Consider the following 13,830-nt stretch of genomic DNA (forward strand, 5'->3'; position numbering starts at 1 on the left):
TAAGGAATCTTAAAAAATAATTGTCAGACTTGCTTATTTTACAGATACAGAAAACTGAGACCCAAGAAGGGGAAAGGACTTGCCTCAAGTCACACACTAGCGACAGGCAGAGTCTGGACTGGAACTCCAGTCTTCTGACTCCCAGGCGAATGCTTTTTCACTAAAATACGTTGCCTCTTTAGCTTTTCCCATTAACAACTCAACTTACATGAGATCATAGCCCTTTCAAGAAGAAAGCTCAGTGCTGGCATCTCTGCAAAGCCCAGAAGTCAGTGCCCCACTCTGATCAGCTGATGTCCTCATCTAAAGAACAGGAAGTGGTTTCACTTCTAGCTCTGAAAGCACATTGTAGGGGTGAGAAAGGGGGATTTGGGGAAGAGAGTTCCTGTACATGATAGTCAAAAGCAATCAGCAGACACTTTGGTCTTGCTTGAAGAAGGGGAAGATGTAAGGTCAGACATGTAAGGGGAAGATGAAGGTTGTCCTTGATCAGCACATGATCTCAAGAGCTTCCCCCAGCCCTAGGGTGGTGGAGAGTCGAAGTGGGGAGCAGGGAGGGTGGTGGTGGGGATTCGGCTCTGCTCATTCCCTTCTCTGCTCTGAGGGAGCTAGATACCAGAGCGGGGGTTGAGATAGGAGCACGAGGGTAGGAAAATTTGCAGGAACTTGATACAACCTTCAATGCTTCCCCTACCCTCCGTTAGCACCCACAACTTCCCCTGCCAAGGGAGGAAGGAGGAACACATTATTCAGCTTTATACACTGAAAAGTTTACTGTGTGAAATAAAGGGGACTTAAGAGGTCAACAGAGGCCGGGCGTGGTTGTTCACACCTGTAATCCCAGCACTTTGGGAGGCTGAGGCGGGTGGATCACCTGAGGGCAGGAGTTTGAGACCAGCCTGGTCAACATGGAGAAACCCCATCTCTATTAAAAATAGAAAAAAGTAGCCGGGCGTGATGGTGCACGCCTGTAATCCCAGCTACTCGGGAGGCTGAGGCATGAGAATCACTTGAACCTGGGAGGAGGAGGTTGCAGTGAGCCAACATGCGCCACTGCACTCTAGCCTGGGTGACAGAGTGAGACTCTGTCTCAAAAAAAAAAAAAAAAAAAGAGGTCAACAATTCCCGAATCCTCTCTTAAAGGACAGAGGTGTGGAGATGATGTTTCCTGATGACCTGGCCTGGAGTATAACAATCTGATTGTCAAATAGACGGGTGTGAAACAAGAGAATAACTTCCCCAACCCGCGCCTTGATGTCAGTGGAGTTTTGTTTTTTTCTAGTGGTGGGATCACATCCCACCTTAGCACTAACAGCCTGGGACATCAAAGCACACAGACGCAGAGCCATGGGATGCCAGGCATGGGAGAGACTGAGGGCATTTGCCTGTAGCAATGGTGTTCAAACCTGGGAGCCCATCAGAGTCATTTGGGGAGCTCATTAAAATTGAGATTCCCAGGAACCAGCACAGAGATTGATTAGGTAGATCTAGGCTGGGGTCCACAAATCTTCATTTTCAACAAGCAGCTGGTTTAAGAACCAAGGTACTGGTTCAACCCCATCCATCCACCTATCAAAACTTTGATACAAGATATTGCTTTTACAGTAAAGAAAACTGGGGTGCCAAAAATAGGTTAGTAGCAGGACTTGGACTAGAATTTTGTCTCCTGCCTGCTGGTATGGTGTTTCTGCCAGTGCTTTTACACCTGGCTTTCTCCTCCAGCTCACCTGTCCATTGAGGACCTGTGAGGACCCGTGAGCCCACAGGGGAATCAGCTGCCAGGAGCTTTGATTGAATCTCTCCATTTGGATCACTGGTGGAAAATGGCTACTTTTGGGGCTGGGGTAGAGGTGGTTTTAAGGACATTCTCAGAAAGCTGTGTTTGTATTCTGGTGAGTTAAAAGTGGAAGGCCCAGCTGGTGGCCTCTAAAGCATACTACCCAGTTGTTCCAGACAGAAAGAATAGTTGGTTCATGGGAGCAGCCTGCTGTGTTGGAGGAACCAGAGTGGCGGAGGCAGAGTGAGCGATGGAGAGAGTGGCAGAAGAGGCGGTCTGGGAGGTAATGAGAGGCCAAAACATACGGGGCCCTCTAGGCCACGTGATCTTTGGCTTTTTCTCCAAGCCACTGCAGGATTTTGAGAAGAGGAGTGTCATAACCTGACTGCTCTGATGTGGTGGTGAGAACAGGCTACCTAGGGCAGTGAGATAGAAGCAAGGAACCCAGTGAGGAAGCTTTGCAGTAATCCAGGGGACAGAGGATGGTGGCTCAGATCAAGATGGCAGGAATGCAGGTGGTGAGACGTGGTTGAATCCTGGATGTTTTTTAAAAGTAGCTAACAGATTTTCTGATGGACTCGCTGTGAGCCGTGAGATAAAAAGGGGAGTCAAGGATGATGCCAAGCGTTTTGGCTCTTGTGATGGGAAGGCTGGAGTTACCAATGGAGAGAAAGAAGGCTGTGAGTGGAGAAGGTTTGGGGGAGGGACAGCAGAGCTCTGCATTGGACATACCAAGTTTGAGGTGTCTGCTAAACACATAAGGGAAGTACGACACAGGCTGCTGGACATAGGAGCCTGGAGCTCAGGGAAAGCTGGAGACAGGCTGGAGGCATCATGAGTAAGCACATGGTATTTAAATAAAGTCTTATGACTGGATGAGGTAATCAAGGGATTAAGTACAGACAGTGAAGAGAAGAGGGTCAAGGACCCTGCCTGGGGATCCTCCAGCATCAAGAGGTCAGAGAGAAATGAGACCGAGAAGGAGTGACCAGTGAGCGGGGAGGAAAACCATGAGCAAATCAAGTCCTAGAAGCCAAGTGGACCAAGCGTTTCCAGGAAGAGGGAGTGATCAGCTGGGTCACATGCCACTGACAGCTGTGGCAAGATGAGGGTTAGGAACTGACTATTGGATTTAGCTATTGGAGAACCCTGGTAACCTTGACATTGGCAGCATTTGACTCTGAACCTCATGGAGCCCCACAGCTTGACAACTGACTGTCATTGAGGACACCCTTATTGTGAATTTTTGTCTTCTGGATTAAGTTGTAAACTTTGCAACATCGGATGACGAGTCAGCGTATCCGCAGAGCATGGAGTCCTTGCTGGGCTGTGGGGCCTTACGAGGCCTGCTGACACCCACCTGAGGGCACCTACTACTGGGCATTGACCTAAAACAATTATCCTCATTCCTGGCTTACCTTGAACGCAGAATTTCAGTTCTTTGGGGTCAGTGACACCCTTCCTGCTTTCCCGGATCACAGCCCGGTTCTTCTTGTTTTCTCCCCAGAGATTGGTGCCTCCGTACATGCTGGGAATGTTGAGAATGGCAATGCCTTCCAGGAAGATGTTGCTCAGGTCCACCCCAACCCCATCACACTGGAGGACAGAGAGAAAAGGCCATCTGTTAGTGTCCTCAGTGTGTCACAACCCAAGGTGCTCTGTGTGTGTGTGTGTGTGTGTGTGTGTGTGTGTGTACTCTCTTAAAGGATGTGACAGGTCCTCAGCCACCACCCTGCCACTGTCAGAAGAGAAATCATGGGCAAAGTCGCTCAGACTTAATGCTTTGACCGCTGTGGTGAGATGACAGATCCAGTCCTGGTCAGCTCCGGGGAATACAGTACAGGCTCCAGGGTCATCTTTAGGTCTAGAAGTGCTTTAGGGCTGGTTCTTAAGTCAATTGTCAAACTGTTCTCCAGTCTAATCTCATTATCATCAATCTTGCCCCTTCCTAACCATTAGAAGATTTAGTGGAACTGAATTCAGAACCTAACAAATGACAGAAAATTCAGAACATAACAAATGACAGAAAACTTTCATATATATATATATTTTTTTGAGATGGAGTCTTGCTCTGTCACCCAGGCTGGAGTGCAGTGGCACAGTCTCGGCTCACTGCAACCTCCACTTTCCGGTTTCAAGCAATTCTCCTGCCTCAGCCTCCCAAGTAGCTGGGATTACAGGCACCTGCCACCATGCCTGGCTAGTTTTTGTATTTTTAGTAGAGACGGGGTTTCACTACGTTGGCCAGGATGGTCTCGATCTCCTGACCTGTTGATCCGCCCGCCTCAGCCTCCCAAAGTGCTGGGATTACAGGAGTGAGCCACCACGCCTGGCCAGAAAATTTTCATTTTGCCCCCTCCTATTTTATCTCTCTGTGAGAAGCACAAGACTTTAAGCTTTGGGAGGCTTTCAGAATCTGCCTGTCTCCTGTATCTGTATCATAAATGCAATTTTGGCATATGTGTTTGCTGAAGGAGCAGAGTTTCTTTATCCAATCTCCACAACTTGCAGTCCCCACCAGGTACAAAAAGCCAGAAGGCTTGAATTTTCATCTCACATGTCTATAAAGTCAGCCCACTTTGGCATTGTGCTTACCAACACAGCAAGAAATATCAGCTCTGATCCTTGTTCCTCAGGATAGTAGGTAGTTTATTTCACTTACAGAAGCAAACACTGGACCCAGAGACTTGAGCTAAGTTATCCAAGCTTGCACAGCTAATAAATAATAGAGCAGGGATTCAAAGTTGGGGGATTTGAGTACAAAGTACATGGTCTTTATGTTGTTTATTGGGAGAAAGAAAAAATCAAAGGCATACAATAAAAACCCACTATCTCTGAGGTTACGTACAAACCCAAACTTTCAGAGACTTATCAACAGAGCAGGACTAGAAGACTTGTTGCCATTCATAGTGACTCACCTCCTGATTTCTTTGCAGTTCTTACATTATGTTATCTTGTTTCCCCAACTACAAGATGGCATACAGTGAGCAACTCTGGTAACTGTGAACTCATTTTTTCACTGGGAAGTTCTGATAATTTGAGAGGTCTCTTTATGTTGATCTGGATTCTCTCTCACTCTTGTTTCCACCGGTTGGTCCTGTTCTCCCTTCTGAACCCATACAGAATGACCCTCCTTCCTCCTCCATAGGCCACCCCCTAGATAGATGATGATGATGATGAAGATCACCATTGTGCACATGTATTCAGCACTGCCATCTACCACACACAATTTTATACGCATCTCATTTATTATCTTCCTAATAATCCTATAAGTTAGTTACTATGACTATCCTCTTTTTACACTGGGGAAACTGAGGCACAGAGGAGGTTAAGTAACTTGCCCAAAGTTCACAACTTACAAGTGGAAGTACACAGATTTAAGGGCAGGTAGTCAGAGCCCAAGTTTTTTATTTCTCCTCCCTCTCACACTACTACCAGGTTGTGCCACCTCTGGACTGTCAACTCTCTTCATCTTCTCCCATGAGACTTGGTTTTCAGATCTTTTCCCATCCCGGCTTCCCTGTTTTGCACACACTCTAGTTTGTTACCCTGCTATTTGGCAAGACCCCCAACATTGAAAACAACATCAACGACGGGATCTGATGGGGGCAGGTGGCTACCACACCAGTACTTCTTGTGGCTGAAATTTTATGATACTATCATGCCCCAGAAATGAGATGACGTGCAAAGCTCATGTAAGAGTTCAGCACGTTATCCATTATCATTATCCTTATCCTTATTATCCAATTGATAAAGATTGCACTGGCCATTTTGTTAGTGGCTAGATGACAACATCACTTCAGCTTAAATGGGTGGTCATCTTCATTGCCCAGATCATCTCATGATCTATTTTTCATCCAGTTCTTCACCATTCTGAACCTGTGTAGATTTTAAAAAATAACATAGACATAAAACTTTACATTTATGTTAATTAATTTCATCTGGCTTTCAGCCCATGTTTCCTCTAGTCTACCCAGCTTACTTCCAATCTTCATTCTGTGACCTTTTGTCATAGCGTTCCCATCATTTGGGGATTAAGTCATTAATATGTGTGTATAAAAGGAAAAAACAGTGACCGAGCACTCTCCTTGGTCAGTTTAACACCAAACATTATGCGTTAACATCCTTTGGGGTATGGCTGCTCTATCGGAGCTGCATCTTCTGGACTGGACTGTCACCCAGCCTACTTTTTGTTATAAGACAGACTAATGGAATTTAGAGATGAGAGGCACATAAGGGAAGATGCCTCTCATCTTTCATGCCTCATCTTTCATAAATGAGCCCCAGTGAGGTTAAGAAACTTCTCTGTGGTCATCTGGCTTATTAGTGGTGGAGCTAGATATGTATCCAGGTCTCCAGACCTCAATCCTGTGTTCTTTCCATGAAAACATAAAACATTGTGCCGAGATCAAACAGCATTTCCTAAGTGACCACCCTACAACCTCTATTAGAAAAGCAATAAGATAACTCAACTAAGTCACCAATATCTGTGTGCAAAGCCTAAATACTTGGTTAATAATCTATTCTAGAATCTTGCCAGGGATCAGAATAAAGTGTATCAGTCTGTGGTTTCCAAAATGTACCCTATTCTTATTTTTTGAACACTGGAGCCATATTTGTCTGCCTCTTATTGGCTAGAACCTACTCTGTTTTCTGGATTTGTCAAAGTGGCCCCTGAATGACACCTACAGGCTTGTCCGGCAACTTGGATTCAAATGTGTGTGTGTGTTTCAAAGCCAGTTAGTTCTCCATTGATTTACCTTGGGTTCTAGTATCCACCTTTGGCATCTTTTCTTCCATTTTTAGTTTAAGGCCACTCTCTTTGGAAAAGATGAAAACTCTTCCAGAATGGCACAGTCCTGTTGAGCTATGCTTTCTATGTTCTTTTTCGCTTCAAACATTGTCTAGCATTCAGCTGGGCCTTCAGTTAGCCTGAAGCCAGGCTCACAGGTCTGAATTGCTTTTGTGTATTCCTACCTGGTTGCATGCCCAGGCTCTGCCTTTGCGTGTATGTGTACAGTTTCCTGAAAGCATAGGCTCAACCAACACTCTCTGTTGCTGTCACATTGATTGAAAAACAAAAACCAACTCCTTTTTCTTTTCTTTTCAGTGTGATTCATGACTTCTTAGAAACTTATTTTGGAATGTCTTCTACCCTCCTATCCTTCATACACATATTCCTAATTAGAGATTTAGGCTAGAGTCCCATTGGATCACACTTTCTTTTTTCTTTCTTTCTTTATTTTTTTGAGACAGAGTTTCGCTCTTGTCGCCCAGGCCGGAGTGCAGTAGTGTGATCTTGGCTCACTGCAACCTCTGCCTCCCGGGTTCAAGTCATTCTCCTGCCTTGGACTCCTGAAGTAGCTGGGATTACAGGTGCCCGTCACCACGCCCAGCTAATTTTTTTTCTATTTTTAGTTGAGATGGGGTTTCACCATGTTGGCCAGCCGGGTCTTGAACTGACCTCAGGTGATCCACCTGCCTTGAACTCCGGAAGTGCTGGGATCACAGGGGTGAGCCACTGGGCCTGGCCCACATTTTCTTTTATCCTTATCACCCTCTAGATGAAGGAGCCACTTCCCCATCTTGGCTGTAGTTGCTTCTACATCATCTCAATTTATTCACTGTTGGTCAAAACATCCCTTTCCCTTCTGAGCAGTAATAAGAATAATATTAGCAACTCATGCTTGGTGAGAGCTTTCTAGGGCACTGTGCTGGGATTCACCCATAGTATCTCTTGCGATCTTCACATGAACATGATGAGGGAGGCAGCATTGCTACTCCCAACTGACAGGGCCTCTTAGGGGTTAAGATGCTTGCTCAAGGCTCCATAGCTTCCCACTCTACAAGATGGCAGAGCCAGGATGCAAACCTAGGAAGGCAGATGCCAGATCCTATGCTGGAGATGAGTCAGTGAGGCAAATCGGGATTTTTGCTGATGCTAGGCTTATAGCAAAATTAAACTTCCAGCTGTTTGAATAATTGAGATCTCCCACTACTGCTCTATCTTATAGAGTGCTTAGAGCAATGCCTGGCACATCAATGTTGGATATTAATATTATTATATCTTGCCTCCGCACCAGGTTTGTTTTTTAAAAAAGTACATCACCAGCACAGTCCTTGACAAATAGTATTCCACAAAGTCACCTTTCTTCCGTACTACAGTTTTAACTGTACCCTGTCCCCTCCATCTCTATCCATAGCCAGCTAAGTGTATTTGCTATTACCTTGGTAAACGTTTACCTCTTCCTGGAAGAGCAGACAATCCTCACTCTGCTTTCTAGGTTGTACCCTTCCCCTATTACCGCAGTGGGTCCCATGTAGATAGGGCAAGTAGAGGAGATGGGAGAAGCCTGGGGTCTGCTGGACGCTGATGTCCTGTCCTCTTGGAATGCACCTACTTGGAAAGTGAGAGCCAATGTAGTGTCTTGGAAAGAACGTGCCTGCCTGGGCTTGAAGGCAGAGAGACATGGGTTTAAATCTTGGCTCTGTCACTTGCCAGCGGTGTGATTCCAGGTTGTTTCCTTACCCCTCTGAGGTTTAATTTGTCATCTGTAAAATGGAGGATAGGGGAATAACATCTGCCTTAAGGGGTGGGTTGATGGGTGTCTGGAATGCAGTAGCACTGTGTAACTGTCTGCGTTATCATCACAGGTTCCCCAACCTCTGTGCCATGAGGCATTTATCTTCCTGAATTCACTCCCCCTACCTGAGGCTTTGCTGGAAGCATCTTAATGGCCTCTTGGCCCGACCCAGGCTGGTAAGAGCCTTGGCAAGCGCACGCCTGCGTGCCCATTCTCCAGAGTTCCTGGCCTCGCGATCGTGCACTGATTTCCTTCAGAACCCCAGGCCCGCTCTGGACGTGGAAGGCAGCCGTGCCGTCTGGGAAAGTGGAGCCGAGCCCGGGACGCTGTCGGCCTAAATGGAACGCCGGCCCCGGGGCCCGCTCCCCGGCGGGTTCCCGAGCTAAATCCTCCAACTGTTCCATGACGTCATCGGGCCCCCTCCCCCTGCTCCGGCCCGCGCGGCCCCAGCGTGGCGCTAAGGAGTGTGGCGGTCCCCGCGCGCACCGTGGGCCATCCCTAACCCAGGACCTGGCTAGCAGGCTGCCCTCCGAGCCGAGGCTGCGCTGGGCGGAACCAGGGATTTATAGCCCGGAGTGGGGCTGAAACAGAGCTCCCGGCCCGAGCAGAGAGCGTGCACACGCTTGAAATCGTGCTCCTGGGTGCGCCGGCGGCCAGGTGCCCGATGTCGGGCTTGGAAGCAGCGCCGGAGTCCGTCTGAACCCAGGCCCGGGAGGCCAGAGGCTGCCGGCCACGTTCAACTGTGTCCCCCTTGGGAAGACAATCCCCCCAGTTCTGGTTTCTTCCTGAGCCACGGGTGGTTGGTTGGTTTGGTGGAAGGCCGGTGCACAGGTAACAGAGACAAGGTTAGGAGGCAAAGCACATTTATGTGCAAATGAAACGCGCTAGGGAACTTGTAATCCTCTCCACCCCCGCCCTTGATGTCTCGATCCCTACAATCACAGAATTCTAGGCAGAGGCCGCCGACTTCTCCGCCCTCGCCAAGAGGGACCCGGAGCACCGAAGCTTCCCAGCCGGTGCCGGCGTTTCCGCGCCCTCCTTCTCTCCTGCGCCGTGACCTCAAAAGGGCGGCGGGCGGGGGCCCCTCCACTCCAGCCCTATTTCTGAAGGGCCTTAGGGAAGGAGATTCCACAATTTATTTGATTACCTGTTTCAGTTTTTAGCAACTAGGAAATTCCCCCTTCTTCTAACCTCGATTCACCGTGCCACAGATTTGGTTTGGACGCAGACGGTTCTGTTTATAGGCCTGCCACTCGGCTTTGTCTGCTCTCAGGAATGACCTCCACCAGGCCAGATCGGAGGTGGAAGCCAGGACTCGGTAGCTCCGGGAGGCATGTGTCCCCTTTCTGCTGGGAATTTTCTCTTTCTTGGGTACCCTGTCACTGAGTTATTGTCCCTCCCATCTTCCACGACTCTTTCTTGGTCTTTCTTTAAAAAAAAAAAAAAAAAAAAAAAAAGCCGGGCAAGGTGGCTCATGCCTGTAATCGCAGCACTTTGGGAGGCCGAGGCAGTTGGATTACCTGAGGTCAGGAGTTCGAAACCAGCCTGGCCAACATGGCGAAACCCTGTCTCTACTAAAAATACAAAAAATTAGCCGGGCGTGGTGGGGGACGCCTGTAATCTCAGCTACTCTGGAGGCTGAGGCAGGAGAATCGCTTGAACCCGGGAGGTGGAGGTTGCAGTGAGCTGAGATCGCGCCACTGGACTCCAGCCTGGGCGATAGAGCGAGACTCTGTATAAAAAAAAAATTATGGGTATTTTCAAACATATAGGGAAAGCAGAGAGTATAATAAACCCCCGTGTACCCCAAAACCCAGTCTGGGTAATTAGCACCTCTAGCAACAGGCAGCTAATCTTGTTTTAACTCTACCCCAGTTCACTTTATCACCACCAGACTGAACTAGTTTATAGCAAAAAAAAAAAAAAAAAAAAAACAAAAAAAAAAAAAACCAAAAAAAAAGAATTACCTTAATACTATTGTTACTCTTAAAAAAAATTCTTTAATAAGTATCCAGTAGTTGTTCAAATTTCCTTGATAGTATCATTTTTTTTAATTGTTAGCTTGCCTGAAAAGTCTTTACATTGCATTTGTTGATATATATCTGTTAGGTCTCTTTTGATCTATAGACTCCTGTTCTTTTTTCTCCTTGTCTTTTATTTATTGAAGAAATGGGTCATTTGTCCTTAGAGCAGTGCTTCTCAAACTTGAATGTGCATGCAGATAACTCCAGGGTCTTATTAAAATGCAGATTCTGATTCAAGAGGTCTGGCTGCGGCCCAAGACTGCATTTCTGACCCCCTTCTTGGTGATGCTGATGCTGCAGGTCCGTGGACCACACTTTGAGTAGTAAGGCTGTAGTGTTGCGCAGATTCTGGATTTTGCCAACTGCATCTCTGGGGTGTCTTTTAAACATAGTCTATCCCTTGTATTTTCACTAAATTGGTATTTTTAGATCTACAGGCTTGACTAGATTTAGGGTTGGCTTTTTGGCAAGATTACTTTATTAGTGGGGCTGTATATTTCCTATTGCATCTCATTAGGAAGCACATAATTTGGTTGTCTCTTTTTTGTGATTTTTAGACTGATCAGTGGATTCAGGTGTTATCAGCCTATACCTTCTATTATACAGTTCTTGTCTTGACCCATTAATATAGTCCCCTAATGGTAGGATACCCTAGCACCTTCCCTGTACCTTTCTTCTAAATCTCTACAGATGCTATTTTCTCCAAAAATTATTTCTCGTATAGTCTCTTAAAAGGATCTCTCTCTCTTATTCTTTCTTTTTTTTTTTTTTTAAGACTGAGTCTCACTCTGTTGCCCAGGCTAGAGTGCAGTGGCGCGATCTTGGCTCACTGCAACCTCCACCTCCCAGGTTCAAGTGATTCTCCTGCCTCAGCCTCCCAAGTAGCTGGGACTACAGGTGCCCACCACCACGCCCAGCTAATTTTTTGTATTTTTAGTACAGACAGGGTTTCACCATGTTGGTCAGGCTGGTCTCGAACTCCTGACTGCAGGTGTTCCACCTGCCTTGGCCTCCCAAAGTTCTGGGATTACAGGCGTGAGCCACTGCGCCCAGCCTTTTTCTCTTCTCTGCATCTGTAATCTCATGGAATCAAAGACCTGAAGGGCTTGAAAGGTGAACCAGTCCAAATATCTCATTTTATAGAAGAGAAAACTGAGGCTAAAGATGTTACGGGAATGGCCCAGTGTTACTTAGCTAATTAGAGTGAGCGGATCCAGAATTAGACCTGTGATTGTTTGGACTGACAACCAAGAAGCCATGAGTAACTTTATAAAGAGGAATTTTGGCTATTGGATGAGGGCTGAAGCACAGAATCTTAGAATGGGAAAGCAACATGGGACATTAGAGATCATTCCTAATTACCAAAATGAGAACAGTGAGGTCTAAAGTTGGTAAGTTGACCTTCCTAGATGACACAGCTCTCTCCTGGGAGAGATAGGGCTTAACCAGGGACTCTGGGGTGAGTCGGGTGGTGGTAGTGAGGGAACAGAGTCAGACTCACCGTGTGGTTTGGTGGCACACGGGCTGGAGAGGGAAGATGGGATCTAAAAGGACAATGTGATTGAGGAAAAGGTTTTTTTGTGGATGTTTGAGGCAGAGAAGATCCTCAATACATCTTGTTGGATGAATGGATGAGAAGAGGAAGTTGGGATGCCTAGGTTGGGAAGTAGATAGAGGGGAAGAGAAGATGCTGAACAGAGTGCTGGGACATTGATCTGGGGATGACACCAGGGTCCTTCCTTTCTCAGTGAGTGAGAGAGTTGGCTGGGGGGTAGCTCTTTTGAAGATGGAAGTAGTAAATGCTGGGCCATGTCCAGGGAAAATAGCACTTCAGTTACAGTGAGAAGGAAGAGAGAGGGCTGAGGAAGAGGCGGACAATATCCTGACACACTTGAATAGGGGTTCTGATGGGCTGAGAGGGGCATGGGCAGGAGATGACGGTGGCCTCCTTTGATGCCTGGGCTCCAGATCAGAGCCCCAGATAGACCCTAAAAGGCAGAGGGGTGGCTGACCTAGACCTGAGTGAAATCCCCCACCACCCCGCACACTGCCTCTTTTTTGAGGGAACAGGACACTGACAGGAAATAGGGAAAGAGAAAGCACCAATAAGCCAGCCTGTGCAGCCCCCGGGGCCTGTGGGACTTAGGTAAGAACGAGGCAGTGGTGCTCATTTACAGCGAGAGCATTTCTGATACCGTGGGCGGGGAGCAGCCTCTCTCTGTGAATTAGCTTGGCAGGTTGGAATGTAAGTCAGACTGTGGTGAAGGCTGGATGCCGTAGGGTCTCATTTGGTTTGGACATAGGAGAGTAGCTGAGGGAGAGGGTTAGCTGAGCCTTAGTAAATGTCAATTATAGTAGCCTGAATTCTGCATAGAGGCCACAGAGTTGCGGACTACTTACATTGTTTTCTGCTGTACACGCTGCCTAAACTGCCCATCAGCTCTTTTATGCCCATTAAAATACCCTTCCAGCTCAAAGGCTTTCTCCTCTATGAGGCTTTCCTCAATGCTCTTGCTAGAAATGAATCTTCCCCTTCTCTGAATTTTCACTGCCTTGTTTTCTCCTCTTAAAGGAAATGTATATTCTGCCATGCATTTTGCATAGTTGTCTGTCCCCTAGGAGACTTTAAACTCATAGAAGGCAGGGACCATATCTGACAGCTCTGTGTTCTTCACAGTTCCTGGCATGTCTTACCCATATCAGGTGTCCAATATAACTATTTGTGAGTTGAAAGAAATAATGTGTGCAAAAATCCTAAAATGGAAACCCAGGTGTTCTTTGAAGAAACGTGATAAGGTTTCTTTGCTTCCGTATGAGTTCCCCCAACCTCTCTGGATGAATATAGTGAACAAATAAAGTGGACCAAATTTCCAGGATAGGGAGAGACATGGAAGGTTAATCCAAGTCTCCATCAAGTGGTCCTCTGATCACAGCTGAAGGAAATCCATACCTGAACACCTGAATAGGTAACAAGAGTAGGGCACATGGGACATGTTTTATGTGAGAGAGACATTAAGAGGCAGAAGACAGGAGTACTCACTGATCCATCAAGAATGATGAGAACCTACTTATTCTGTGCTAGACTCTAGGGATGGAGCAGAAATGGGACACAGTCCCTGTCCTCAAGGTACTTCCAGTGGGTCAATACTAGAGGCAGTGGTGTGCAGTTAATGCTTAACAGCAGACTCCCTTGGAGGAAAAAAAGCCTTTGTTATTGTGTTCCATGGTGGTGTAAATATTCCTACTATGGCCAATTGCAAGTGACCATGATGACATCACCAAAAGGCAAGTTGGGAAGAGATACACCAGCAAGCAAGCTTGCTCTAGCACACCGCTGGCTGGAGGCAACGGGGAAGAAAAGGAAGTAGTTACCTGCATGTCTGCAGGGCCTATGGCCATAATAGAGAAAGTACTGGGAGTCAAAGAAAAACAGGGCAAACAACAA

The 13,830-nt window shown here is 46.9% G+C and overlaps 1 protein-coding gene across 9 annotated transcripts in view; it reads right to left on the reverse strand.

Annotated features, from left to right (window-relative positions):
- DGKG (diacylglycerol kinase gamma) overlaps nt 1-13,830 on the reverse strand; it is a 227,593-nt gene that overhangs the window by 50,848 nt on the left and 162,915 nt on the right. For all 9 annotated transcript variants that reach the window (XR_001713836.3, XM_009446979.5, XM_063807413.1 and 6 more), the window contains one exon: nt 3,196-3,373. Coding sequence is in view for 8 of the 9 variants with exons in the window: in XM_009446979.5 (XP_009445254.2) it covers nt 3,196-3,373 (178 nt within the window). In the remaining variant the exon portion in view is untranslated. The remainder of the gene's footprint in view (nt 1-3,195; nt 3,374-13,830) is intronic.

The sequence above is a fragment of the Pan troglodytes genome, chromosome 2, assembly GCF_028858775.2.
Source record: "Pan troglodytes isolate AG18354 chromosome 2, NHGRI_mPanTro3-v2.0_pri, whole genome shotgun sequence".
Classification (NCBI taxonomy): Eukaryota; Metazoa; Chordata; class Mammalia; order Primates; family Hominidae; genus Pan; species Pan troglodytes.